General features: G+C 44.6%; 4 protein-coding genes across 4 annotated transcripts; 1 reads left to right on the top strand and 3 right to left on the bottom strand.

Annotated features, from left to right (window-relative positions):
* Positions 1 to 679: 679 nt before the first annotated feature.
* On the bottom strand, positions 680 to 8,694 carry rnf139 (ring finger protein 139). The gene is made up of 6 exons (XM_070846404.1): positions 8,326 to 8,694; positions 4,948 to 5,603; positions 4,306 to 4,453; positions 4,092 to 4,198; positions 2,836 to 3,087; positions 680 to 1,953 (listed from the first exon to the last, which is right to left on the bottom strand). Exons 1-6 carry the CDS (start codon positions 8,486 to 8,488, stop codon positions 1,171 to 1,173), a joined length of 2,109 nt encoding a protein of 702 aa, XP_070702505.1. The 5' UTR covers positions 8,489 to 8,694; the 3' UTR covers positions 680 to 1,170.
* Positions 8,695 to 9,360: 666 nt separating this feature from the next.
* Positions 9,361 to 16,850, bottom strand: tatdn1 (TatD DNase domain containing 1). Its single transcript, XM_070846647.1, has 12 exons — positions 16,814 to 16,850; positions 15,659 to 15,724; positions 15,527 to 15,576; positions 14,045 to 14,108; positions 12,991 to 13,134; positions 12,571 to 12,613; positions 11,760 to 11,845; positions 11,331 to 11,371; positions 10,833 to 10,909; positions 10,523 to 10,593; positions 9,817 to 9,943; positions 9,361 to 9,722 (listed from the first exon to the last, which is right to left on the bottom strand). Exons 1-12 carry the CDS (start codon positions 16,833 to 16,835, stop codon positions 9,620 to 9,622), a joined length of 894 nt encoding a protein of 297 aa, XP_070702748.1. The 5' UTR covers positions 16,836 to 16,850; the 3' UTR covers positions 9,361 to 9,619.
* Positions 16,851 to 17,153: 303 nt separating this feature from the next.
* On the top strand, positions 17,154 to 20,821 carry ndufb9 (NADH:ubiquinone oxidoreductase subunit B9). Its single transcript, XM_070846605.1, has 4 exons — positions 17,154 to 17,274; positions 18,773 to 18,965; positions 19,852 to 19,965; positions 20,487 to 20,821. Exons 1-4 carry the CDS (start codon positions 17,186 to 17,188, stop codon positions 20,616 to 20,618), a joined length of 528 nt encoding a protein of 175 aa, XP_070702706.1. The 5' UTR covers positions 17,154 to 17,185; the 3' UTR covers positions 20,619 to 20,821.
* A 710-nt stretch (positions 20,822 to 21,531) lies between these two features.
* On the bottom strand, positions 21,532 to 25,551 carry LOC139215759 (fibrinogen C domain-containing protein 1-A-like). The gene is made up of 6 exons (XM_070846802.1): positions 24,889 to 25,551; positions 23,649 to 23,880; positions 22,669 to 22,803; positions 22,075 to 22,291; positions 21,763 to 21,958; positions 21,532 to 21,678 (listed from the first exon to the last, which is right to left on the bottom strand). Exons 1-6 carry the CDS (start codon positions 25,549 to 25,551, stop codon positions 21,532 to 21,534), a joined length of 1,590 nt encoding a protein of 529 aa, XP_070702903.1.
* Positions 25,552 to 27,862: the final 2,311 nt, after the last annotated feature.

Genomic DNA, 27,862 nt, shown 5'->3' with positions numbered 1-27,862 from the left:
ATTACATGTCGGCAGGCCAACACACACACACACACACACACACACACACACACACACACACACACACACACACACACACACACACACACACACACACACACACACACACACACACACACACACACACACACACACACACACACACACACACACACACACACACACACACACACACAGACTCACACCGGGGCGGCACAAGTGACAAAATCTAAACGAGGTTATGACGTGGCTGAAGCGAGGCTTCGGGGGGGTTAGGGGTCTGTCCACAGCATGCAGAGTGTCCCCAGATAGACAGCAGGACGCTTGAGCATAAAGAGATCTGTAGGGCTGCAGTCAGCCGATCGATCGGTCGATAAGGGCGGGGTCTATGCTAATTCAGTCATCGCGTCTTCAGCACACACAGAGGTTTTCTTCTTTTTCTTCTTTCTAGCACCGTGTTCTTCTAAACGTGGGCAACAGACAGACGATTAGAACGACCAGTAGCTGATTCATTCACTGAAGCATGAAGAAGAACACGTGTGTGTGTTGACAGTTCAGTGAATGAATTAGCGTGGCGGTGGGATAATCACCAGCATGTCCGTCTGTCCTCTGCAAGAGGAACACGGAGCAGAAGTGTGTGTGTGTGTGTAAGTGTTGACACGGTCGGCTAAGGCTAAGAGCAAAAAGCTAGCAGTCACTCCCTTCATCCATCACCGGCGGTGAGTTACAGTGTCGCAGTGTAACAAACACACTGTGGATTAAAAAGGCTTCTCTCCTCATGAAAGTCCGACAGGAGACGTCAGCCCTACAGGTCTGTAGCAGGATCTCCATTCAGTTTGACAAGAAAGAAAGTATGAAAGTACATCATGCAGCCCCGGCACACACACACACACACACACACACACACACACACCCCCAGTCCTTTAGACACACACACACACACACACACACCCAGTCCTTTAGAGACACACACACACACACAGAATGAGAGCAGCAGTTACTCTTTCCTTGAGCCCTTATAGAGTAAAACCTAAACTCAAAATCAAACAGAAAGAAACTAACAAGAACAAAGAGAACGACATCCCTGACAGTTTCAGAACAAATTAAGATGCTGACATTGTGTTTTAGAATTCTGTTTAACTTAAATAGAATAAAGATATATGTTTATTTCTCTCTCTAGACTTCGTCCTGTCAGTCCTCGGTGGAGTCTGTGTCATCATTGATATAGTCTTCTTCTATTGGCGTGCTGCCGTTTTGCGTCCCCCACTCATCTTCGTCGTACTCTATGCTGTCGTTGTCCTCCAGCAGCTCGTGATCGAGCTCCCCCGGTCCTCCCACGGCCTGGACGCCACCCGCCGCTCCGTCTTCCGGCGGCTCGGCAGCCGGCTGTCCGTGCTGGTTGTTTACCGGCGCTGGCGGGGCTGCGTCAGCGGCGTCCTGCGGCGCTGCGTAGCCCCCGTTGTTGTTGGAAAAGGCGGCTCTGTCTCGGCTCTCCTCCTCGACGTAGACTCTCTGATGGCACATGGGGCACGTGTCCTGGATGTAGAGCCACTTCCTCAGACACAAGGCGTGGAAGTAGTGGTGGCAGGGCGTGATGCGGGCCGACGTGGCGAACTCCTGGTAGCAGATGGCACAGACGTCCTCGATGTCCCTCAGCTGGTCCCCGCGCACCTCTGGCAAGGAGTTGATCTTCTTGACGGCGGTGCGGCGGTTGATGAAGGTCTTCCAGCCGTTCTTGGCCTGCAGGTAGATGTTGAAGTAAGCGTGCAGGCACATCATGCAGGCGCGGATCTTGCTGCCCGACTCGAACATCATGGTGTAGGCACCATTTCCGAACATGATGACGCCGAACAGGAACTCGATGATGTTTCCCGTGGAGCGCACGTAGTAGACGTAGTCGTCCAGCTTCTCCCAAAGGACGTTAGAGAAGCCGTCCGCCATGAAGAGGCCGTAGACGGTCAGGGACACCACCACCTGGGGGGAGGGGCAGGAGTTAGACACTGTCAGGGGAGGGCGTTATGACAGCAGGTACCATGTGACGAGAGATTGTGCAGCAGCATTGATTCAGCATTGATTCTGTTTATTGATTCCTTTTGGAGAGAAGGACGCCCACACAGGTTTTCATTTCCTTTATTCTATTTAATTATTTTAACCTTGACTTTTACTCCCTTGTTATCATCATTATATTAGTTTTATACTTTTATTTGTGTTTGTTTCTACTGTAAAGCATTTTGTCGGACAGCTGCTATATAAATAAAGATCACTAACTGCTCTCTCTTTCCAGCACTGGCTGTTTTTTTTGGTTATTTTAGTTTGCACTTATTTTACACCAAAGAACACGATGCTTTCACACACCCACACTAACACACCTTTAGTCATTAAATCCTGCTTTATCTGTAAATAAATATGACTGACTGTTCTTCTTGTGTGTTCCTTCCTTTTGTTGAGCCCGATCGTAACACCAGCATCTCCACTGGACTACCAGTAAATACCACAGAAGAGCCCACGCTGGTTAATGTTAGCAGAGCATGTCTGAGGCTGGACTCTCTCTCTCACCCTGTGGTTTAGCAAAATACACTCAGTTAGTGTCCATTAAAACTGATGCTGCCTTCAATGGATGGAATGGAACTCGTGGTTACGACATGATAAGTCACACACACGATAAGCTTGGAGCTTCTGGATCGATGCTGGAAACACGGACACCAAAAGAGTTCTCGCACCATGTCAAACGAGCTGGCGTGCAGGTAACATAACGTCACATCTCATGAACCTAAATCCTAAACACCACAAGCAGGGGCGTTGATAATGACTCTTATTAACACGACAGCATCAGTGCGTAAACTTGTCCATCCTCACCTTGAGGCAGAGCTCCACGCAGAAGGCGGTGACGGCGAACAGCCAGGTGTTGAGGGCGTAGTGGTGCCAGAGGGCGTAGCTGAGCACCACGGGGAGCACGAAGAGGGCCAGGGACACCAGCAGGACGGGGAAATGGCGGCGGAAAGACGAGACGTGGGAGGCGCTCAGGGACATGAGGACGGGGTCGGTCATGCCGTGGATGAAGTGCAGGATGGCCGTCAGCAGAAGGCACATGTTCCGGCTCAGGCGGACCTTCAGACCACAGAGAGTCACAGACATACACATGATGTCACACCATAACCTCTGCATAATAATTAATATATCAGTAAATAAACAGGAGGTTTTCCACAAAATCAGTTCAAGGTGTCAGCAAGTTTCATTAATTTAGACTTAAGGCAGGTTAAGACCTATTTAATGCCAATTAGAAGTAAAAATAAGACTTTAAGCTCTCTTGGCTTAGGGGTTAAGATGGCGAGAATTAAAAACAAGATTCTTGGTTTGAGTCCAGCCGGGGGCGTTTGTTCTCCGTCATCTCACTGGTGTCTATAATATACACTCAAATACACAGACACAGTCAGGGCACTGACGATTAATGGCATGGAGGGGTGCAAAATACATTTGAACACCTGATACAATCAATGCAGGTAAAAAAAGAGCCCAGAGCAACGTACACTAGAAAGGATCAGATCAGAGGAGGCTTCTGATGTCACAGTACTGACTCTGCCTCACTGCGTGAGTCATTTATTCCAAAGGAAGCACAACTAAAATGTCAAGGAGGAAAAATTATTCTTATTGACAATATGTCCATTTTTATTTTGAGAAATGTTGCAGTCAGAACCGTCGAACATTTCTCCTCACTGTTTCTTCTAAAAATATCAGGATAAATATCGTACTATGTTGTTTTCATCGTTGTAATATTCTACCTCGAGTTTTTGGTATCGTGACATCGCTGACATTTACAGCTGTACGTGCACGAATAGAAATCTTTCAAGTTTGTGTTGCAGCTTTTTGTCTGTAGTCTAAAAACTCTGTACCTCATGTTTCAAAGGCGTAACCAAAACTGTCCTGAAGTAATCCTTGATGATGTAACTATAATCTAAATGTGATGTTATCTGGGCTGATTATAGGCGGATAGTACTTTTATTTTTTGTAATCTGTAACGACCCAACCTCGTCCTTTCTAAATCCATCACCAACACTCGTAATCAGTGTGTGAATCAGCTGCCAGCTGAAGGCAGGAGTCCTGCTGGGACATACCAGGCGTTCCTCAGGGTCCAGGCTGCTGAGGCCGGTCTGCAGAGCCAGGATGAAAAACAGGACCGGAGCCACGAAGCCCAACCGCTTGTCCTCCTCCTCCGTCGAACCTGAACGGTCAAAATGAGGCAAAACACTCAAATCCAGGAGCTTTCTTACAGCCAGGTGTGTACAGCATAGTTGTTGTGCCACACACACACACACAGACACGTCGTACCTATGAAGGCCAGGATGCTGAGGCCAAGGTAGTGTGCGACTGAAGAGATAACGGCGCTCATCCCCAGCACAGTGAGCGTGGAGTCGCAGCCAGAGATGATCAGGTTACTGGTTAGATCCCAGAACACGTCCCAGCTCAGCAGGTAACCCTGAAAATGGAGCAGTCACCATAACTTTAACCCCCTTTACTCTCTACAGACAGACCAACAAGGAGACAGAAACCTGATCACAGTAGGTCCACTAGAAGAGCTTGTTTGATCCACTGACAGGCTCAGAGTGTTATTCTAAGTGTGTGACAGCATCATGGAAAGGATCCCTACAGAGAGAGACCTGGAAGATCCTTTTGGTTTAACCACAAACAGCACACACACCAGACTACATTCACTAAAGCAGCAGCTGGTCTACTGCAGCCTCCATCAGTTAGTTTCTTTGTGTTATTGTGTGTTAAAGAACGTGTAACGTCTCCCACCAGCTTGTAACCACATACATACGTATTCCAGATGTTTCTGTCTAAAGCAGGTAAAAAAGTTCAACCCCTTTGTGAATGAAGCTTAAGAGTAAGGCTGTTTTTGAAGGAAGTGACTTCAGTACTTTTAAAGGCAGATTCCCTGATTAAACGCAGACTGAACAGTTCTGATCTTACCTGTGAGTCGGAGCTCCCATCTGTGGCCCCGCCTGTGGCGTCTCCACTCTCCCTCCTCACCGCCCGCACCACGTAGACCAGGATCAGCGCCTGGGCAGTGACCCGGGTCAGCCAGAACACCCGCAGCACATCAGGGAATCTGATCCTCTTCCATGTGTCCTCCAGCAGCAGCTGAAGCCCGTAGATCCTGTACATGTGCCGAACGAGCAGGTAGACATACCGGCATGAGTAGTAAAACCATTTGAGCCTCATGGCGAGGCACACGGCCGTGTTGAGAGCCAGCGCCAGGCCCGAGAACACAGCCACCAGCTGCCTGACGTCTGCCGGCAGCTCAATCATCAGCCCCCACAAAGGGATCATGATGTCCAGGACCACCAGCGCGGCGAACACCGACTGGAGGTTGAGCAGGAACACGTAGCCCACGCCAAAAACCAGCTGAACCGCAGCCATGCCCAGCCACAGCGTCGGCCCGTTTCTGGGCAGCAACCTGAACCCCAGCGCAGCTTTGTAGTAGGCGCTGTAGAAGTCTATGTGGGAGGTGGCGTAGTAGTTAAAGAGGACCGCCGCCATGCCGAGGAGAACAGCAAAAAAGAGGGTGTAGAACTTGAACAAGGCTTTCTGGGAGAGCAGCAGCACCACGCTGGAGATGAGGACACCTGGGACACAACAGGTAGCAAAGATGAACACCAGAATGACGGAAATGTTCCTATAACACAGACTAGAAAGTGAACAGGAGACATCTGCTGACTGTAGCTGGTAACGATGTCTGACTGGAAGCTCGCTGCGATAAATCTGATAATACAACTTCAAATGTTTTCAGGTGTGTGAGAGAGAGTGCCAAACACACTATTAGGAGGAAACAGGCTACAATCTGGACAACAGTGACAGGAAAGCACCAGGCCAAAGCAGTTTAAATAGTCAAACATTTTATCAAACAACCCCCAGTCGGTGTCGTGGGTGTGCGGTACGATGCACAAAGACGAAAAGCTCTGGCCAGTCCCAGTGAAAAATGAGCTGTCATGAGACAAAACACTGCAAGCACACAAAACTAAAGGGATGAATTGAGCACGAGTCCTCCATGTGAAAGGAATGTGGTCCACAGTCCACATAACATACAGCTATTGTGTGTGTGTGTGTGTGTGTGTGCACTTGAGTTAAACCAGTCAAGCAGCCCTTTGCATTTCACCGTAGTAGTATCACGATGACGACGCCATAATAAGTTATGTCCTAATATTTGTTCATCAGTTTGTTGTACTGGCACAGTATGTCCTGCACCATGTGCATTATTATTATCCTGTTACTTTGCTGTACATTTTCTGTGCAGGCTTTTGCAAAAGTAAATAAAGCAGCTCTTTATAAATCTTATATCAAAGCTTTTTTTTTGCATATTTTGTTGTCTAAATGACCGGTAGGTACCAAAACGTTTGGAACTGGTGCAGTAGATCGCCTCTGCCAGCAGCTGAGAATGGGCAGCGAACAAGCTGCAGTGGCTTTAATGTAATCCTTTAGGGCAAATGTACACCCACACACTTAACACCCAAGTGTTAGGTGCGTATTATTCTATATTATTGCCTCAAAGAAATGATCCCTTCTGAGGAAGACATGTAAGGAACTGCTGTCGTATCGCTCTCGTCAAAGCCCCCAGACTCCATAGGAAAAACAATGTTTTTTTACACGAGGCTTTCTGGTCTGTCTCTGTCTCCGTCTGTTACTTTGTTAGTGTTATCGTGTGACTCTGGTATTTTAAAGGGTTAGTTTGGATCCAACAAAATATTTGTGTAGTACAGAATGATGCAAACAACTTAAGCAGCAGTAGACCAGCAGCTCCCGTGTCTGCCAGGTAAAATGACTGTTTCTGTCAATGGAGTCTGGTTGGTTTGAATAGTACGATAAGATAGCTGTTCATGATTCTCCAAAATGGTTAATGAGATGCGTGCTTACATTTTTATAACAGCTGTAACATTAGCTGTGCCTGAGCAGCCTATTAAAACCTCTTGATAGCAGCGGCAATAAAACATTACAGGTGTTACAGGTGATGTAGTTTAGGCAGGTAAAGTCAGCAGACTGGAGCTGACCGTTGCATTTTCACCCACCTTTCTCCACAACCTTTATTTGCATTGACCTCGGGCCTCTAAAAGTGTTTATCTCTAACTGAGAAGCTTTTGTTGACCTTGGAACGGCTTAGCAAAGGACTCATTGACTAAATGGGCTTATGATAGTTAATGTATGATGTCTTCATTTTATTTAAATATTATTGTTCACGTTTTGATTCCTAAATCACATCTAGGCTCTTCTCTGAGGCACTAAGTGTTTGAGTTTCATTTCAGTAAGCGTTTCTATGTTTATTTGCTGGTGTTAAACCTGAGGAATTGTGGGTTGAGGAAACATGAGCCTGTTGGCTGACCCACTTTATAAAAAGGCACCTAACTTGGCCCCCTGCCTCTCCGAACCCTGAGCTCTTGGCCAACGCTGACGGGACTTTGCCCAAAGGTCTACAAACTGTACAAACAGTTATGTAACCTGCTGGTTGTTTGTCTGTGTGCAGTGTTTTCTGCTAAAGACACCACAGAGAGCAGCTTTAAGAGAATAAAAACAGCTGTGATTACTGTGGACATGAGCGGCTGAAGCGATGTCATGAATCATGTGAACAGTAAAAATGGTTTTTCAAATGAGCCGTCATGAGGACGAGGAGTAAACTGAAGGAGGAGCAGACTGTAAAAATCTAAAAGTTTGGTTCTGTTTTCCTTTTAGGAACAGAAAGTTAATGCAGTTGGGTTTTGGGCTGCTGGTCAGACAACACCAGGTGATTAAATAAGTCAGCTTTTGCTAAATCAGATGGACTTTGGGATTTTTTTCCACTACTTCCTGACAGTTTACTGGCCGATCTGTTAATCAGCTATTACATGAAATAAGTTAGTTGCAGCCTTTGTGGTTATTCTGTCCCCAAGTCCTGTGCAGCGTTCAGATATCAGTTCAAACAAGAAAACACCTTTTCAGACAAAGTTAGTGGGGATAAAGAAGCACAGCCGAAATGTCCCCCACAGTGACTTTGAGGACTTCCGGTGAGGACACTGAATTTGACACGACACCTGTGATCAAAATACCTGAGACTGAAGGTTAGCTAGCGACATGACGACTTGCTGACTTCAAATCTGACTGAATCAGCTTTAAGGCAGACTAGTTAAGCACCATGTCCGACAAATCTGGCTTGTATTGACACCACTGCTGCTGCTTAAATCGGCTTTCGCCGGTCTGACAGGTGACACGGCTCCACATAACGTCACGGCTAACGCGGCGTCAGCTAGCTAGCTAGCTAGCTGTCAGTTAGCGGTGTGTTGTTGTTGTCAGGCTCTGGACTGAGCACCTTCAGATTCTTACCCATGACTCGGACCAGCACCTTCCCCGTGGCACCGGCCCATCCCGAACCAGGGTCGTAGTACGAGTTAAAAATGGCGTCGATAATAAAGATGCAGGGAACTCGCAAAGCCACATCCAGCACCGCCAAGGCCTGCTGGCCTAGCCGGGCTTGAGTGGACGCCATGCGGCTACAGTGGAGGGGCTTACAGTCCTGGGGAGCCCCGGCTACCCATATAACATTAAAATGAGTTAAAGTCCCCCAGCAGCCGCCTCTCGTCCTCGGTTTCGCTTTGCCTGGGGTTTATTTCCCAGCTGGGAACCTGCTGCCGTCCGCCATGTCCGCCCAGCTCAACCTCCTGTTGCTCCTTATTCTTCCGTTTAATGTCGGGATGCTCCCATCCGGACTGTTGTCGCCACCAGCCGCCACACGGTAGGCTTCTCCTCCGGTCCCGCCTCGGCCAGTGTCAGGAAAAGTCTCAGGATATATCTGAACCAGTCATTTCCGAGCTCTCATCGCTTCAGGGAGACCGCAGAAGTTGCTAGGCTGTTGGTTCCGACGTAAGTTGACGTGACGTCCAGCGTCAGAGGGTGTGGCAGCTGACGTAAGACGTTTCACAAACGTACACGTTTTGGTTAAAACGAAAATCTGCTATTATTATATTTTCGTTTTTAGTTCTTGTTTTCTTTCTTTTTAGATTTACAGTTTCAATCTGCGGTTTAACACTCTTGTTCTTACATCAACACATATCTGTAATTTAAGTTTAGAAGCAAAAAGCTTTTTACAGAGACATTAATGTTCTTTGTCTGTAATTCAACAAACATGTTAACACTCCTCTGTTCTGTGTACAGCTGAACATAAAGAGCCCACACTCAAGTTGTTGTTGATATGCAACTTTAACATATTCATTTCTGTTTGTGTTTTTATTAAGTTAAACAAGACTTAATATATTCATGTAGACAGTACTTATTAACTTGTTAAAAGCTTCCTAAGAGTTAAACATGATGTATTGTGTAAATACGTTTAAAGAGAAGCAAAGCAATTAAGTTAAAATAAAATAGAGAAAGTGAGGCAGACCTTCTGCTTAAGGAACTTAATTTACAGGTAAACAAACACAGACAACAGTTACAGCACCAAAGACAAACCCATAAAAATGTCATTCTTTATTTCAGGGGAAAACAGATGGGACAATATTTGACTTTTCATATTTAGCAAAGCGAAGCACAGGCATTGATGAAGGAGCCTCCGTCAGGTCTTCATCAGTAAAATAAGGCCCCGTCTGTCAGTCAGTCAGCGTCCTGAAGGTGTGGTTCTTCATCAGCTGGAGCTGAAGAAGACTTTGATGGTGTTGTTGTAGATGGTGTTGGCCAGCTCCAGCAGGTCCTCCTCCCTCGCCGCCGCCATCACCTCCAGAACTTGTCTGGAGGACACAGAGGGGGAAATCTAGTCGTTAGTCATTAAAAAACAAACTGATGAATTTATGTAAAGAGCTCCACAAAGACTTCTTCACTGACATGATGTGACAGGGCTCATTCCTGTCCTTCAGACAGTGTCCTGCCTCCCATTTCTTCTTTGTGGGGAATGTGGTTTTAACATATTTGGAGCCTGCATGTGTGTTCTTCACACCGCACCATGGAGCATCTGGGAAGGAACAGGAAGCTGTTAATGCATAAAGAACTGTAATACTGATGACGCCATAAAACACACAGCTTCAGTTACCAAAACAAATGAAATCTGTTCATGCTGCAAAACAACTGGAAGACCATCATCACCAAAACTGGCAGGTGGGTTGCAAATTCCACTCACTAATCAGGTGCATAAAACTCATATACTGTAACAATCAGGTTAATGAGAGTCCAAATTCTCATTTTCATATCATTTTAACGTCTCCTTAATCTTTGCTCCGATGCTCTTCTGCTCTAAAAAAAAGCCTGTTTTCATCCTCTCATCAGAAACTGCCGGACTAATCATCCCAAACCTGAGTTAGGATCATCTGTGTTAAAATCTATGTTGTTTTGATGTTTGGAAAGTGAAATTTGAACAAGTTGAGCAGCTTATTCACTTATTATTATTATTATTATTATTATTATATATTATTATCATTATCATTCTAAAGAAAGTCAGCAGTTTGGCTTCAGGACAGTTAAATTAGAAACAAGCATCCAGATGCTCATACATTTCTATTATCATTTCTTTTCCCCTTCATCAGCTGCAGCTCACCTGTTTCTATCATGAGTCTCTCAGTGGGGACAGACTTCATGGCCTCAACATTGGCCTCTGTTTTCAAGGAACTGAAAAATACAGACAAATATGAACACAGTTAAAGTTGCAGCAGCAGTGTGAACATGTACCTTTAAATTATGAACACTTGAATCTCATTTATCTCTTCCATATCATCAACGTTGGCAGCTGCAGAGTTTTGTCTTATTTATTCTGCTGCGAGAAGAACGAGCTTCAAGCCAAACGTTCGTAGGAGCTTGACGCCACAGCTGTTGTCTATGGTCGTCTCTGATCAGCAGCAGCCGCTCACCATCCGTTTATTCCAATGTAGAGGTCCAGGTCGATGAGGGCAGCAGCGTCCTCTGCAGTCCCATCAAACGAGTGCACCTGTAAGAAAAGAAAAGATCAGAAGTAATCAGCTGGATCTCATCTGCGACTCTACTGCATCCATTTCTGTGTTCACTCTTTATACACGTTTCCTCCCTCAGTGTCTTCACTGTGATTCTCATCATTCAGGTGAACCACCTGAGCTCCTGCCTTTCAAACGTTAAGCCAATGTCTGGTAACCTGGAATCACTGAAGATCAGGCTTCTTCATGATTATTATCTCAGTCACAAGGATTCAGAGACAACGTCAAGTTACGTAACTCGTAAAACACAGTGCATTTTTATCTGTTAATCTGGATTGATGTCTGATGTGTTCAGCTCTTTTTCAGTTCCTTTCACTTCGATTAGGCTCATTTTCCCCTCAAATTTCCTCCTACAGTAGCAAAACAATAACACAAGTTATAAAATGAATATGTCCTCACCACTCCTCCAACACATCGATCTCGATTTCTCTTCATGATGTCTGTAAAAACAGAGACGAATAATCAGTAAAGTTCATCTAAACTACAAATTCCTCCTCACAGTTTCCCAGATCAGTGTCACCGGCTCAGTAACCGACCACATGTGAGATATATGGTCACAGCCCCCCCCCGCCATGGTCCTGACTGATGGTGATGAATAACCGGAAAAGAAAAGTGTTGCTGCAGAACATTATGACGTCACAGTGAAGTCGTACATTTTTGTCATAATTAGTGAATGAATTCTTGAGTTCACAGTGACTTTTAACCACCAAACTCTAATGGGGTCATCCTTGAGTCCAAGACGAAGGTCCTGACGTACCACTTCCACGCTAACGGGATCAACAGACAAGGTGAAAGTATTACGCCCCAGAGCAGGTCTTACAAACCTACCGACAAACTCCTGATGGGAGTTCCTGCAGTGGAGGAACATGGGCAGCTGGGTCTCCTCTGCCAAGTCAAACTGCTTCTCAAAGTACCTGTTTCAGACCAGAGAGAGGAAAGAGAGGGAGAGATGAAGGCTGTTTCAGGTAGAAGCTCTTGAGACGCTCTGGTATGATACAGAATATTCACGGAAGTTAAAAACTTGCATTTGTTTACATGTTGACTTTGTGATCTTCATCTCTTCTGGTGCAGACATGGATCCTCAGAGACCAGCAGTATTCATTTCTCAAGCAACTCTATGACACTTCAGACATTCAGCGCCCCCATGCAGCCCAGATGGACGGACCCTTTGTTTTATAACCACATTTTCATGAGATTGGCAGTCGAAACGGTCTCCTTAGATCAAGTTGTCAAATAATCGAGTAGTTTGGATCAACCGCTAACTGCAATACTGTATTTATTTCCAACTAGTGCTGAAAGAATGAGCTCGGGTGGAGTCACTGAGACGGTAGAAAGAGTGATGCTTAAAGAACTGCAGAATCAGAGTGCCGGTGTTTTGGTGAAACATTTGGGCCCAATTTATGTAAAATAATTAAGATAAGGTAAAATATTGGGTGAAAAATAGGTGAATTATTGGTTGATATTTTTAAATATTAGATAAACTTGTGCGTATGTGTGAGTTTGATCGAGTCAAAGAGGAATCATCCGGTAAAAGTCAGGACAAACACCAGAGACGAGCATCACAGCGAGCCAAAGGACATTTAATGTTACGTGCAGCTTTAATATTGATTTAATATTGGACGGAGACAAATAAACTTACTTGAGTTGAGTTTCTTTGGGGCAAAATTCCAACCTGTCAAAATCTGGAGCAAAGAGAAGCGACACACTGAACAGATCACTACATACACAACAGAAACATTTGTATTTGTACATATAAATACAAAGACCTTATGTTATATATTCAATAATAATAGCTGAAACTCCTCATCCTGTTATACTACACTACATATGGTGTTTAGTCTATTACACCTTGAATGTTTTTATTATTATTGTTATACTTTACTTCTCATTTATGTATTTCTTGCTTTTTTACCTGTATTTACTGTACTGTCTTTGTGCTGCTGCAGCACAGACACTCAAGAGAGGAAATGAGCAGTAAGTCACTCATTAGTTGTGCGTAAAAGAATCATTTCTGTCTTCGTCGCTGTGTTTTGTGCACAAATGCAACACGAGCACTCGCCTAGTCCGCACTCTCCGATGGCCACCACCTTCCCTCGGTGCTCAGCTGCCAGCTCCCTCAGCCCTGAGAAGTACTGGGACTCTCCTTTCTGCTCAAACTCGGTGCAGCGGGTGGGATGGCAGCCGACCGTGCAGTAGAACTCATCTGTAGAGAAGGAGGGAGTCCGGCGTTCACTGTAAAGGTGTGAAGGTCCAGCACGGAGGGAGACATCACACATAATCTATGTTCTCATGAAGAACTCATAAATGTGTGTTCAGGTTTTGCCTCTGACTCTGAAATATTGTTTAGTGTTTATTTGGATCCACACTGGTTGTTACCACAGCAACAGCTGACTAATGTACACACAGACAACATACAGACAACATATTTACTGAGAGCGCTCTGATCACAGAAGTTATTTAGGAAGTTAGCTGTTATATTAATATTAAAATCAAGAGATGAGAAAGTGTATTTGTGTGTATGTAGGAATGTTTATGTCCTTAAACTTGTGTGTATTTTACTGTATATATGAAGCACTTTGTCACTGTGTGTGTTTTAACAATACTATTATTGTTGTTGCTGTTTCTATTATGATATATCAATGTACACAATGTGCAATACTTCATAATATCTCCCCTTTATTTTTTAATATTCCCCCTGTAAACTATATATTTATATAGCTGTACATATTTTTTAATTATATCTCCTCCTGTCTGCTGTGACATTGTACATTTCCCCGTCGTGAGACTAATAAAGGAATATCTTATCTTATCAGTACTAACTGATAACTATTATCAAAGCTTTGAGCTGCATGTTTACTGATTCATTTACAGATATTTTATCACAGGCCAGAATAAACTCTTTACAGCTCTTATACCACTTTTTAAAACTGCCTTTACTTGTTGCTTCACTAAAGGCTGTGTTTTAATCTGCCAGGATACATCAGCCTTTATAAAATACTGCAATACGTCGCCCATCTGCAACTCAGCCCCAGAAGGCCGACGGACACTGAAAACCAACCAGAAACCATCCGGTGGCTCCCTGTTGTGTGTGTGTGTGTGTTTGTCATCGTCACCTCTGGTCTCAGCCAGCTGAAGGGCCTCCTTGCTGTCTTCAAGGCTTCCTCCTGTGATCAGAAACTGAAACAAAGCAGCAGGAATTAGGACATTAATTAAGACATTAAGACAATTAAAGGGCTCTTTTTTTTCAGGGCACCAGACAAGACGTCCAGTAGATGTTGAAATGCTTCATTCTGGTGCTGCCTGGTGACTGCAGCTGAATATGTGCTCTTTTATGTATGTATACATGCACGTATTCATTTAGTTAGTTAGTTAGTAATGTATTTATTTACCAGTGCACATTAATCAGTTCCACATCAGTGTAAATGTGCCAGAGGTCATGATGTCTTTCCATCCATTATCCCTGAGCTGGTTATTACAAACTGGTGGCCTGATGTCCAGTCGATCAATACAATGCTTCAGCAAGCACTACAATACAACCTAATACATTACAATACAAAGTGATACAGCACAATACATGAATACATCACCAAAGTCATAGATACAGGGTGATTACTCGTGTTGTTTTAAGCTTTAAGCCTAAAGTTTTAAAAAGTACTCAGAGCTCTATCTCAGTTCAGAGAACACGGCCCAAACGTTGTGTGTGTGTGTGTGTGTGTGTGGTGCAGCTCAGCCCTGTCTGGTGGTCACACTTCTTGCCCTGCGGCTGTTGTCCTTCTACTTTCCACCCACAGAAGGCCTTAAAGATGATGCAAACCTTTGCACAATCAGTGCTCTGTGATAAAGGCTGCTGGCCTTTGCTTTTAACGCTGGTTCGTGAAGCGGCTCTTGCATGTTTGTGACCAACTTATAAGTCAGAATGTTCTGTGGGAGAAGATCGTGGTTTGCATAAAGAGGCTGACTGCCTGCCTCTGATGTTAAATATGTTCTGAAGTTAGCCAGGCTGAATTTGATCGCAGGGGAGAAAGGGGTGATTTAAGCCTGTGGGGAAGTTGAGCCAACCCTCGTTTCTAGGAAACAATACACAAAATTGGTCATGTGACTGCACATTTTTGAAGTAATCCATTTTTCTCACCCTGCGATGGAGGGAGGCCCATGAAATAAGTGGTGAGTCCATTTTTGTTTTTTTTATATTCAAGCAGTCATGACTCTGGTGTCCCGAAAATCACAAATGTGTTTGTGCTTTAGTAAATTACAATATGAGGCTTTACTGTTAGTTTGTTAAAATGACAGGGGTGGGGTACTCTGAGCCTGAAGGCCTGGGGGGGTTCAGACAGTGGCTCTATTGGCCACCACTACTGTAATTCTGTAATCTACTGTACTTCTGCAGCACCTGAGGTATGTTGAGTTAAACATGATACAGGTGAAATATTTAGCAGCATATTCTGTTGTTCATTTTGAACGCTCTCCCCGTTAGCCACCACTTTGACATCGTTTTTAAATGACAGATCTGAATCTGACTCCAGAGTATTTAAAATCAGATACCCTCTCTGAGCTTTTCTCCTTTAACGTGTTAAAGTAACGCAGGTGTGACTCACCTTCTCCAGTCCGACTGTGAGAGCTCTGTCGATGATCTGATCGAAGTCGTCTGTCAGAAAATCACAGCTGTCTCAGATTAACTCGTCTCAACCCTAATCCAGCCCACCATCCCAAGAAAATGAGATGCTCACCGTCGTGTTTCTGCTTCCCTCTGTAGAGTCCTCTGAACATGGGGTCTGTCAGGTTCACACCGATGTCTGGAGGGGTGAGAGGATGGGATTTATCAATACTGAAACATGTCACCAATAACTAGGTCATTGATACAGTGGTATAAAATGATAAAGCAATACATTGTAAAGTGACTGATACAGAAATACAGAGTAAGTGCACAACAGTAGTGGTGGACAATAATACTGTAGTAATTACCACATGTTTGTTAATCAGGGGTGCAACTAATTCAATTTCATTATCGATCAGACTGATTATTTTCTCAATTAATCAATTGAGTGTTTCATCTAAAACGACAGAAATCACTCCCAACAATGCGAAACCTAAAGGCACTTTGTTTACTGTCGAATAAGTTGAATCCACAACATGAAGGAGATGAAACCAGCAGACGTTTTGTGTTTTTCGTTCATTAATGATTTCAATGATTCATTGATTATCAAAAGCGAGGATCCATCAGGTCACTCAGATCTGCTAACCAGATGCTCGCTGTTATTTGGATGATCAATCAATCAGTCAGTTTTTTTTTTTATTTGTTCTTTTTCCATTTACATATAAACAGAAAATCAGCAAATTCTCATTTTCAGGAAGCTTGAACAAGCAAATGTTTGTCTTTCTTGATAAATTATTCCTTTAAGTTGATGCCAGTTAATTTTCTGTTGATCAACTTGTTGATTGATCCTTTCAGACCCACACATTGTAACTATTAGCTGTTATTTTCAGTCAGCTTCAGTTATATTTAGGCTTCAGATTCCCTGTGGGGCTCAACAGTAACACAGACCTGTGAGGCTCTAACTCACTCCACCTCCACCTTTCTCTGTATTGCAGACAGCTGCTTATAGGACAGCAGTAGTAGCTATGATGCGACCTAAACTGGCATCAGGACTGATGATCTGCTATAAACCCAAATCAAACCAGCTGCCACCTCCCTGCACTGCTGCACAGCTCTGTTGCTGCTGTGTTGACATGTCCAGTAGAGCTAACTCATAGCTTCCATGCTAACTAACATGCACACTTGTCTGTTTACTACAAACACCAGCGTGCAGCGACACTCAGAGGCGTCTACCGTGTCTTAATATTTAATTAAACTAACCATTATACACCTTAAACACGTGTCTTACCAATGAATCTGCACTGAGCCATGGTTGTGTGAGCTCTTCTGAAGAGAACCACACATGCAGCTCTCACCAATCCCATAATGCAACAATACCGTAATTACTAGAGCAGAGGGAGACTGAAACAGCTAGCCTTTTGGCTTCTTTTTCCCTGTTCTATCTAATATTTTTGGGCGACACATGGAGCAAGGACGATTCACTTTCAGGCAGTCATAATCACTAACTCTCGATTTAGTTCTGAGCAAATTAGCGACAAAAAGACAACAAATGTTTTCGCGCATTTTGTAGGCATTTACGGTCATAACGCCCGCCCCTCCACAAAGTCCCAGAATGCTCCGCGCTGCTCGCTGAGAAGGTGACAGGGGACAGGGGGTGAAAATGGCCTCTGCTTTTCTTTCTCACCAGCAGAAAGTGTTGCGGCTGTACAAGAAGTCACTGAGACACCTGGAGTCATGGTGTATCTTTAGGTAAGAGGAGCCGTTTGCTGTCTCTGGTGAACAGTGAAAAATACAGAAGGTCGCCGCAGAACTGCAGTCCGTATCCTCTGCTGCTAAGCTAACAGCTAAGCTAACTGCTAGCCGCTGCTAAGCAGGTCACTCATTCCTAAAACCACTCAGTCATTCATAAACATGTATGTTATCATTTTGATCCAAATAAGAATATATCCCACACAGCGTCACAAACATTTAAAACGTATCGGCGCTCATTAAAAGTGTAAATTTACTCCTGCCTTGGATGCTAGCTAGCGTTAGCTTCTAAATCAGTGGAGAGCTAAATTAGAGCAACACTTCAACTCTCACTACAGACGATCTAACGAATATAAGAGAGAAATCTCCATAACAGTATACACAGTTTAACATTTAGGTATTTGCCTACGAACAGCTGTCACTCGGTCCTCTCTGCAAACACCGGTGTGTCAAAGTTTGAGCTGAACAACAACATTTTTGAATTCAGATTCAATTAATCAATTAACAGCTGAAGCCTCTGTTAATAATTATCTATGTTACGTTTTTTTGTAGGTTGCTTGTCAGAATAATGCATGTAAAGACGTGGCATGCTCTGGTATGATGGGATGTGTTATTGATTTGTTGTTATTGATATTATTTCATGCTGTACAGCTCACCTATCACATCCAGTCACTGAAAAGAGAACATTTATATGACAGACACTCAGTTCCATCCTCATCCATACTGGATGTTTAAGTATTTATATTTTAAAGTGTAAAAACCTCATAATAATGTGTGTTTTCTAGAAGGATCACGTGCATTTGGGTGTTAATTTATTATATATATGATACGTCTGTGCAAACTTCATGTTGGTGGTATGATTTATTTAGGTTCTACCATCTTAACTGTTGTTATCGTCTTGAAAATAGGTTTATTGTAGTATTTTTCTTTTTTTTTTACAGTACAAGGAATTTTCTTTGGTCTGTTTGGTACATACAAAGACAGGAAAATACAGTAAAAACAAGGAAGTTGAAGTAAACAAAACAGAGAAAGTCAAGAAATATAAATACATGAAACACAGAGAAAAATTAAAAAGAAGAAGAAATAATCATAAATAAAGTATAAAAATAGAAATATATTTATAATACAGAATATGAGAAATATCATAGAATAAGATAAACTTCTCCAAAATAACATATAATGATTCAGTCAAAATAATCCAGGAGTTGCACATCAGAGAAACTAATTTTGTCAGAGCTGAAATTATTAATTGACCATCATTTTGGTACTTGGTTAATTAATGCAAAAATACTAAATAGTCCCTCATTTCAGCTTCTCCATTGAAAGGTTTTTGTGCTTTTTTTGTCTCTCACCTGATAGTGAACTAAATATTTAAAAGTTTGGGACTGTTTGACTGTTAAAACAGAACATTTTGAGAAGATTATGGAGGACGTGTCTTAGTATTTTGCAGTAAACCATCACATGATACAAGTGTGACTGTGGTGTTTTCCTGTTATAGAGACAAATACCGGTTCTACGCCTGCGTGCTGCGGGCTCGCTTCGATGAGAACAAGAATGAGAAGGACATGATGAAGGCCACCATGATGCTGAAAGCGGGAGAGGAGGAGTTCTGGACCAACCAGCATCCCCAGCCTTACATCTTCCCCGACTCTCCTGGAGGGACCTCCTATGAGAGATACGAGTGCTACAAGGTGAGGCAGGGCTGCAGGGTGAACATGAAATGAGCTCCCTCTGGATGTCATTTTCTTCTTTTTTTGTCTAATTTTCTCTTATTTTATGAAGAAAATGCCACTTTCTAATAATTCAATAGTTCTATATTTAGTTTTTCTGTCACATAAAGGTGAATGAAAGTTTTATCAAACTATTAATCAAAACTGTAGATGTATCTCGATGTGCTCAGGCTGTCAAGGTGTTACTGCCCTCTGCTTGAAATAAGAAGGAAGTGCAACTGGATTATATCAACGTCTACTTCAAACAAAGCTCCATCACATCGTCAGATGTTAAAAAGCATAAAGGAGAACTCAGTATTTTACACATTCTGGTGTCTAAATGACTGGTAGATACAAAAAGTGTTGGAACTGATCCAGTAGATCATCTCATCGTTATATCGCTCTCTTCAAACACACCAGGCTCCGTTGACAAAAACAGTTTTTGGTGTTATTGTGTTCGAGGTAACAGATTGAGGCAGCAGAGGACCATAAACGTCTGTGTAAAATGTCTGTTTGTCACTTTAGTCTGGAGGCTTTGAACTGAGGGATATATCTCTGGAGGGATCCTTTCCATAATGTTATCAGACTCTTAGAAAAAAACAATCTGAGCCTGTCGGTGGCTAAAACAAGCTCTTTTAGTGGACATCCTACCACTCATCAGTCATTTTGAACCCAAAATGTCTAAAAATTGAGTTCTCCTTTAAGACGTTTAACAGTGTTCAAAGCTAAAACCATTTTGTTTTTCAAACTCTCAAAACATGAATAGATTTTATTATGTGACCTACTTCAGCAAATTATAACCGATTTAAAAACCATGGTGTGAAAATGCTGACATGAAGAAGTCCTGAGCTCTGCTCTGTTCCTGTAGGCCCCAGAGTGGCTGCTGGACTACTGGCACCCTTCTGAGAAGGCCATGTACCCCGACTATTTCGCCAAGAGGGAGCAGTGGAAGCAGCTGAGAATGCAGAGCTGGGACAAAGAGGTGGGCCGTTCAGCATCCTGTTTTACCAACCATACCATTCTGTGTGCTGTATTATGCTTTACACCTCAGTTCAGACTAACTGTTGTCACACCCTCGCTGAAAAATGTGGGCCGACTTCTCCTGAAGTGAACAATGCTTGAAGCTTGCAGTAGCAGATGATGGTTAATTGAATGCTGGCGTGTGTATCGGTGCTAACTGAAGTAGCGGTGTGTGTACCGACAGCTTGTGTTGCTGCTGCTAGCTGCCGGCTAACGTTAGCCGTCTGCTGCTCTGCTGCAAAACAACTTAAAATCCACTTCCAATGACTTAACTCCTTCATTCAGTTAAAATGTGGTCTAAAAGTGGATATAGGACCGAGAGTGAGCAGGTAAACAGACGCTAACACTGCACAAGCTGACAGCTAAATAATAAGTAATGGTGAAACGTATAATCCAAATTATTATCAATAGTATGAAAAGTTAATTTGACTGTTAGTGGCAGCCCTTGTTGTAAACGTGTGTCCCCCCCCTGACTGGTTCCAGGTCGCCCAGCTGCAGGCTGAAAGTGATGGCACCGGCCCCAAGACCGAAGCCCTCCCTCCTGCCCGCAAAGAGGGCAACCTCCCCCCACTGTGGTGGCAGTTTGTCACCCGCCCCAGGGAGCGCCCCGCATAAACACCCTCCCACCTCAGAGGGGGGATCTACCCCGACCACAGGACAGCAACGGCAAGACCGGCTGACCTGTACCGGACCCGCCTGTCTGTAAAGAACATTTCTGAGAAAACAACCAGCCAGTCACAGAGAATCAGGAGTCAGAAGAAGTCCTGTAGGTGTGTCTCTTACTACCTGTACAATAAATAAATGTGTGATGAAAAGTGTGTGTCTGTGTGAAACGTGTTTAACTACATGGAAAAGTGTTACTGGTGACGTAAAGGTGACCAGTGTAATCTGAATGATTCAAGAGCAATGTGAATAATTAATAGTTAAGAATAATTCCATAGTTCCTGAACATGAACAGCACCACACCAGGTGTAGCACCAGTGAATTCACAAGTCATGGCTTACACCTGAGACAGAAAATAAAGAACAGAAATACAAAAGTGTACAAGGAATAAGCAGCCTGATCCGGTTGTAAATTGTAAATATAAGTCCCACAATGTGCAGGTCCGATCCTCTCTGACTTCCCCACCTTGTTTCCGAGCCCATTGGTTCCTACTGAAGATGCATAAAACTCCCAAATATTTATATATATATATATATTCTTTTTTAAAAGGCTTGGTAATTTCCTACAACAGCTGGTCTCTGTAGGCTTTTGTAAACTGTTTCTCATACAGGAGGAAATGCTACTTTAGTTGGGGACTATTTGCAGCAGCGGATTAATACACATTTATACGTTGTTGTTCATATCCACTGTGCATGTTTTAAATGTTTCCCTGCTCCAACACACCTGATTTAAGTTCCAGTCCTTCCCCCAGGAGCAGGACCGGGAAGCACTGCACCCGCAGGTGTCTCCGGCTGCCCAGCGTAGCTTAACTCTGCTATCAGGGCTTCACACGTCACACTGATGCCTAGTGACAAACACTCCATCACTATGGCGACAAGCGTGGCCTGAAGTTGCGTGGGCGCATCATCATGGTGACGGCCTTCAGGGAGTAGAAGTCTGAGTCCTTCCAGGAGAACCAGACGATGCCGTCCGGCCCCAGCAAGTTCTGGGCTTTCAGAGAGTAGCGCCCCCCCTAGAGGGAAAACACAGCAGCCTTGTTTGGACGGTCTTCTGCGGCCCTGTCAGACCTGTGGTGTGTTCTCATAGACGGTCCTACCTTGTAGTAGATGCCGTTGAGGTTGGCGTAGAAACACTGGTGGAACCACCAGCCGGCGTGGCTGATCTCGGCACAGATGTTGCCGGTGTCGGGGGTGCTGAAGCTCCGCTGGTTGTGGTACCAACCGAATGAATCCTCCACTGTCCCGCTGAAACCAGACACATGGAGGCGGTACCGGTTCTCCTCGTTCTCTATCCTGCAGGAGGAGACGGACCCGTGACAGGATGTGTTTTAAGAACCAGGTTCAGACTTCATGGGCACAGAAACATCCACTACTACTCTACGCCACCTGTCCTTCCACAGTCCCTCTACCTGAAGGTGTGGTACAGGGCGTGTCTGTGGGCGTGGCTCCAGTCCTGCAGGTCGATGCGGAGGCTGTAGTGGCCCTGGTTGGACAGCAGGTGGAGCTGCTGGTTGCCCAGCCAGTGTTCCCCTCGAGGATCGCCGAAGCCGTCGCGGTACTCCGACCAGCCGCGGTTGAAACTCACCGAACCATCACGCCGCTGCTGAAACACCGTCCATCCTCCACCTGGGGACACACACATGTACACACATTTAAATATGGGTACACAGACACTCACAAAGGTATACACACTGTGTGTGTGTGTGCCTTTGTATTACACACTTGATGGTGACAGAGAAGTGGGAGAACAACCACAGTTTGGGGCCCACAGTGTTTTGTGGGGCCGTTTGGATGGACCCCACTGGGAGAACAATGTTTTCTGAACTCTGCTGTTGTTAATGACAAAACTAAAAGAGTCAAAATATTAGTTTGGTGATGGTTCAGGGATAGGTTAGCGTTTTTGTGTCTACGGGAAGTCCCCACAAAGATGGTGAAACATACTGTGTACATACAGGTGTGTGTGTGTGTGTGTGTGTGTGTGTGTGTGTGTGTGTGTGTGTCACCCTCGGTCTCCATGTCGCAGTAGACAGGTAAGGTGGCGCCCGGCGACAGGACGATGGTGTAAACACCAGAGCGACGAACACCATTGTGATATAGAGACGCACAGTCAGATGTACAGGAAGACAGGTACTGTCCATCTGACAGACAGGCAGACAGACAGGCAGACAGACAGGGTTTCACATGTCATGAAACTCTAAACCTCCATAACCTGGTGAGTTGATGATGATTTGAGTCCATTTATGATCCTATTTTTTAAAAAGCATTCGACTCATTTTGGAGTTGTTCTGGATTTCAGCCTCGACTCAGGACCGACTCACTGGGCCTGTGGCAAACAGAGCTGTCTGACCTCCAGCTCTAACGGTGAAACGGACCGGTACTACGTCTTTCCAGCCACCTGCAAGTCCAAGTTTTTTAAGTTTTGGCAGCACGTTTGTGCAGAACAGTCTGCAGAGGGCTGTTGTGGCCTGACGATCATGAGCACATGAATCAGGAGCTTTGGTTTTACATCACAGAAGAGTTGGGATTCAACAACACTTCTAAAATCGCACAGTGTAGGTCCAGTTGTTTGCCTTTGTGTTTATTTTGTTGTAGGGGGGAGGGGGCAGGTATTCATGCAGGAAGGGTGATGAGATCAGGTGAGATTCATGCCAGGTGAGGCAGACAGTTTCAGGTGGAGTAGCAGCGGCTCCTACTGGGTTCAGCTACCTGACTGTGTGAACTGTGTAACAAGTGGGCTTAAACAAATAAACTTAAACTAATAAACCACCAAAGGACCTAAACTGAGGTGATGGTTTTCTGGAGCTACTCTATTACTGAGGTAGAATATTCTGTCTGTTCTACAAAAGTACTTCACATGAGAAATAAGACAAATAAATAACAATGACAGTTTCTAGATGAGTCTTTTACAGCTTTGTAAAGTAAATGTGTGTGACTGTGGTATCTTTTTTTAACACGTGATGAGCAGGCAGCATGCTGTAGGTACCTGGTGGCAGCGTGTCCCTCAGGCCGAGCAGCGGTGCACTCCTGAAGGTGCAGCCTGTGCTGCGGACCATGCGCTGCACGGTGGCCGACAGGTTGCGGAGCTGCGCCTGCAGCTCGTGCAGCAGGGCCGCGTGCACGTGGAGCAGCGTGTCGGCCTCGGCGTGGAGCAGCTCCAGAGAGCGCAACCGCTGGTCAAAGGTCGAGTTTGGGCCAGTGGTGCTACTTTCTCCCCCCTGAGAGAAGGAAAGAGGGCAGATGGTTTCATCTGGTTTCTCATTGTTGAACCAAAACCTGAGAATAAAGACTTTCTGGTAACAAACAACGTCTCCATGTCACAAATCCAGATTGCGTCCTGGCTTGATGTTGACCAGCGGCGTCCTGGAGAGACTGCAGCCCAGAAAAGAGCTCTCTGGGTCAGGCAGACTCATCGGGCTGCGGGGCCCTGGCCAACAGGCCCGCAGCTAATCCTGTTAGCATTCAGGGTTAAGGAGGACTTAGTGGGTGTCAAGACTGAGAGACAAAGACTGATCGGAGGAGTGTGATGAGTTTTGTTTGTCTCCTGACTTAAAAATGTATGTGAGAATATTAATCATCATCTTATGTTCTCCATTTGCTGTAAAAATCACTGAGATAGATTTACACTGTAACTGCTGTATGTTATTGTCTTTACATCCATCCATCACGGCTCTTCTTCTTCTTTCTCTCCCATTTCACTCTGTTGGTTTTTGTCGCACTATTTCATCAACCCAAATAAATCAGTGTATTAATTCAGTAATTAATAAAAGGTGATCCATGCACTTGAAGTCATGAAGACTGAATCCAACACTTTTGGACTGGAATAAAGTTAGAAACTTTCCAGACTGTATCTCATGTTACCTCTAGTTTCTGACGACACCATATTCTTCAGTCACTGCGTCATATTAAGCTATTAGAATAAAAACAAAGTGCATAAATTCACAGACTACACTTTGCACCCAGACTGATCCCAGCCCATGTGGTGTCATCAGGAGGGAGGTGCTGGGTACCTGCATGCTGGTTGAACCCTTCCCTGTGTTTCAGAGCTCTTTCACTTTCACATGGCTGTAGTAGGATCTGGATGGGTGCTCTGTGCTCCTATTGGTCAACACCAGGGAGGCCTCGGGACGTTTGAGCCCACGGATGCAGTTTGTCTGCTGCAGTTTTTTGCATCAGCATCACACAGACACAGACAAACACAGGGTGGACTACTAACAGCTGTGTACCTGCTCCTCCAGGGCCTTGACTCGATGCCGGTGGTTCCTCAGCTCCTCCTGCAGCTCTGACATCGTCTCCTTCAGCTCCTCCAGCTGCTCCTTTCTGTTCTTGTTCTCGAGGAGCCAGTTTGAGACGTCGTCTGTACAGCGGAACATGTCCGGGCAGCGTTTCTGCGATGTTCCCTCAGGCACCGGAGGCAGCGTTGCCATCAGGCGACACTGGCCGTTAGCCGTCAGCTGGCTGCTGAACTCGCCGCACTGTGTTGCTGAGCTACCACTGGTCTGGTTCAGGATGTGGTTGGTGTTGTCACCAGTGCTGCTGCTGCTGCTGCTGCTGTCGCTGCCGCTGCGTATCACTGGCGGGATGTCGGGGTGCAGGTCATAGTACGTTTCCTGCAGGGAGGGAGGAGGATGCCAGTCAGCATCCTCATAGTTGTCCTTGTTGTCCCAGATGTCCCAGTTTTTTTCCGTGTTGGTATCTGGTACATCCCTGCTCGTTTGGACATCCATGTCCAGCACGTCCCCGTTGGTGTCTGTGAGGGTGTTGGGGTGTACGTCCTCATCATGACCAATGTCTGGGTATTCGTCAGAGGCCACGAAGTCAGCAGTGACAGACTGGTAGCACCAGCCGCTCAGCAAGACAAAAGTCATTAAAATGGATCGCCAGTTCATCCTGAACGCTGAGTAACTCAACCTCGATAGTTGTGGCTGACTTTTATCCATAGCAACTTTGCGGGGGGTCACTTAGAAAGTCTGTTTCATCTACCTGATAAACATCAGGGGCAAATGTCAACAGGGCAAGATGAGTCCAGACTTTGCCCGCAGTTCAGCTTGAGCTGTGCGCTTGGATTCAGGATGGGGAACAACTGTCCAAGACAAAGTCCACATGAAGTTGATGAATTAAACACAAACCGACTGGCTCCTGTCAAACTCTGTCCATCAGAAGTCACAGTCTGGTGTCTGTGAAGGCACGAGGGCTCGAGGTTTAACATTCACTGGACTGATAGAGGGAGAGATTCATTTTCAGTCAACATGTTTACTGTTTGAGGACGCTGGTCCTTTAAAACCAGATCTAAACCCGGCTCAGATCCTGCTGAGGTCCTTCCAGGCCCAGTTCACACCTGCTGTGGTTGGAAACAAACAGCTGAAGACCTGAAACAAAGTCCAGATACAGTTAAAGTGTTAACCTGTGTCTGTACTATCTTCAGGTGGGCACGTTTGCTTTCATTTCAATCAGACCCTTTTTAAACTAAAAAAAAAAACATGACTGACCAGAAATGTTCCAGATGAGAGTACGGCAGCAGAAAACAAACCTCTTAAACTCTTGTGAGAGTTGTGACAAAAGCAGACAGCGTGACTCCTGTGTCGAAGACAGATGGAGGACAAATAAACGAGGACGAGGAGCAGCCAGTAAGAGGACTAAAGTCACAGAATGTGTCAGTCAAACTTGTATTTTGCAGAATCATCATACCGGACGTTGTTGTCTGGTTTTTACTGTGTTCACGTCTTTTGACAGTAAAATCCTCCAGTTAGCATGAATTCTATATCTAAGTTGACACATCTAGTTTATATTGAACGTACCTGTTGCTCTGTGTGTCGCAGCATCGCAGCGCTGAATTCAGCTCAATGGAAAAGCACGAGGACAGCCAGGTTCATGTGTGTGTGTGTGTGTGTGTGTGTGTGTGTGTGTTCAGCACCAGGTATGACTGACATCTTATCCTGATAATCTTTTAAAGGGATTGGCACCCACTGGTCTGCAGGGTAATAGATTACATTTAATGGGATTAGAGTAATGTGGCTACAAGTTACAACACAGCAACGTCATTTTGTTACTGAAGGAAAATCCTTATTTTGATTTCACGATTAAGGACAAAGAACAGCATGTCATGGTCTCAGACTGTAAAACCCTGCCTGGGTTTGTCTAAATCAGACTGTCGAGGCCTCAAATGAACTTCAGCTCAGTGTTTGGAACACTTTAGTGCATCGATAACAACTTGTTGTCTGGGTGAAGACTGGACTCATGTTGGCTGCAGGATGATTCAGGACGCACACTAGATGCTTCTGGTGAAACTGTTCACCGCTCCAGATTAATACGGTGCTACGTAAAGTGAGTAACCGTGGCAACGCCGATGATGACAAGTCAAAGCCTGGGTTAATACCGTAATGCAACACGCTAACAAGCGAACTCATTTCCAACAGTGATTGTTCCAGGTATTAGTCAGACCCTCAGGTGTTACCAGGGTTAATCATGGCTTGTGAAACACTTTAGATTTTGACGGCAAGATGCACAAAAATATGAATGTTTTATTTTTTATTTTCCTTTTGTTGAGTGACCGTGGTATAAGTGAGATAACGCCCTCCAAGGTGTCCATTATTGGTGATTAATGGACGACAGGGAGGCCGAGGAGCGTCGCCCAGCGGAGCTTTATCTCTAACTGAGAACAATCTTCTGTCTGCTGACAGATTTGTGTTAATAGGATTATGAAAATCTTTTATGCAAAACTGTACTGAAGTGGTGAATGTATGATGCACTGAGTGCTGAAACAGTCACCAAGACAGCCAGTAAAAGTATTTTGAAGTTCTGAAGTTGAACCTTTAGTCCAGTAGTTAAAGTAAAAGACAGTGACTGTGTGAATATTTATTCCAGGTAATTAAAGCTCTGAGAAATGTGTTATTTCTTTTTTTTTTTATCATTTATTTCTTGTTTTTGAGACGCACAGAGTCAGACAGACTGAAGAATAAAGTGTTTCCAGTTCTGATGTTATTAGTTTGACTTTTTTTCTATCGTTATATCTTATCTGAACATACTAGAAAGAGAGAGAGAGTGTGTGTGTGTGTGTGTGTGTGTGTGTGTGTGTTTGTGTGTGTCTGTAATGGACTGGATGGAGGTTCAAGGCTGTGGTAGCCCTCTAATGGATTTATATTTACCTGCCTGCCTCCGTTTGTTCCATTAGAAAAACAGCAACTACTCAAAGAAAGGGCT

Source organism: Pempheris klunzingeri, chromosome 16 (genome assembly GCF_042242105.1).
Source record: "Pempheris klunzingeri isolate RE-2024b chromosome 16, fPemKlu1.hap1, whole genome shotgun sequence".
Lineage (NCBI taxonomy): Eukaryota > Metazoa > Chordata > Actinopteri > Acropomatiformes > Pempheridae > Pempheris > Pempheris klunzingeri.
This window is presented reverse-complemented; position numbering and strand designations above follow the sequence as displayed.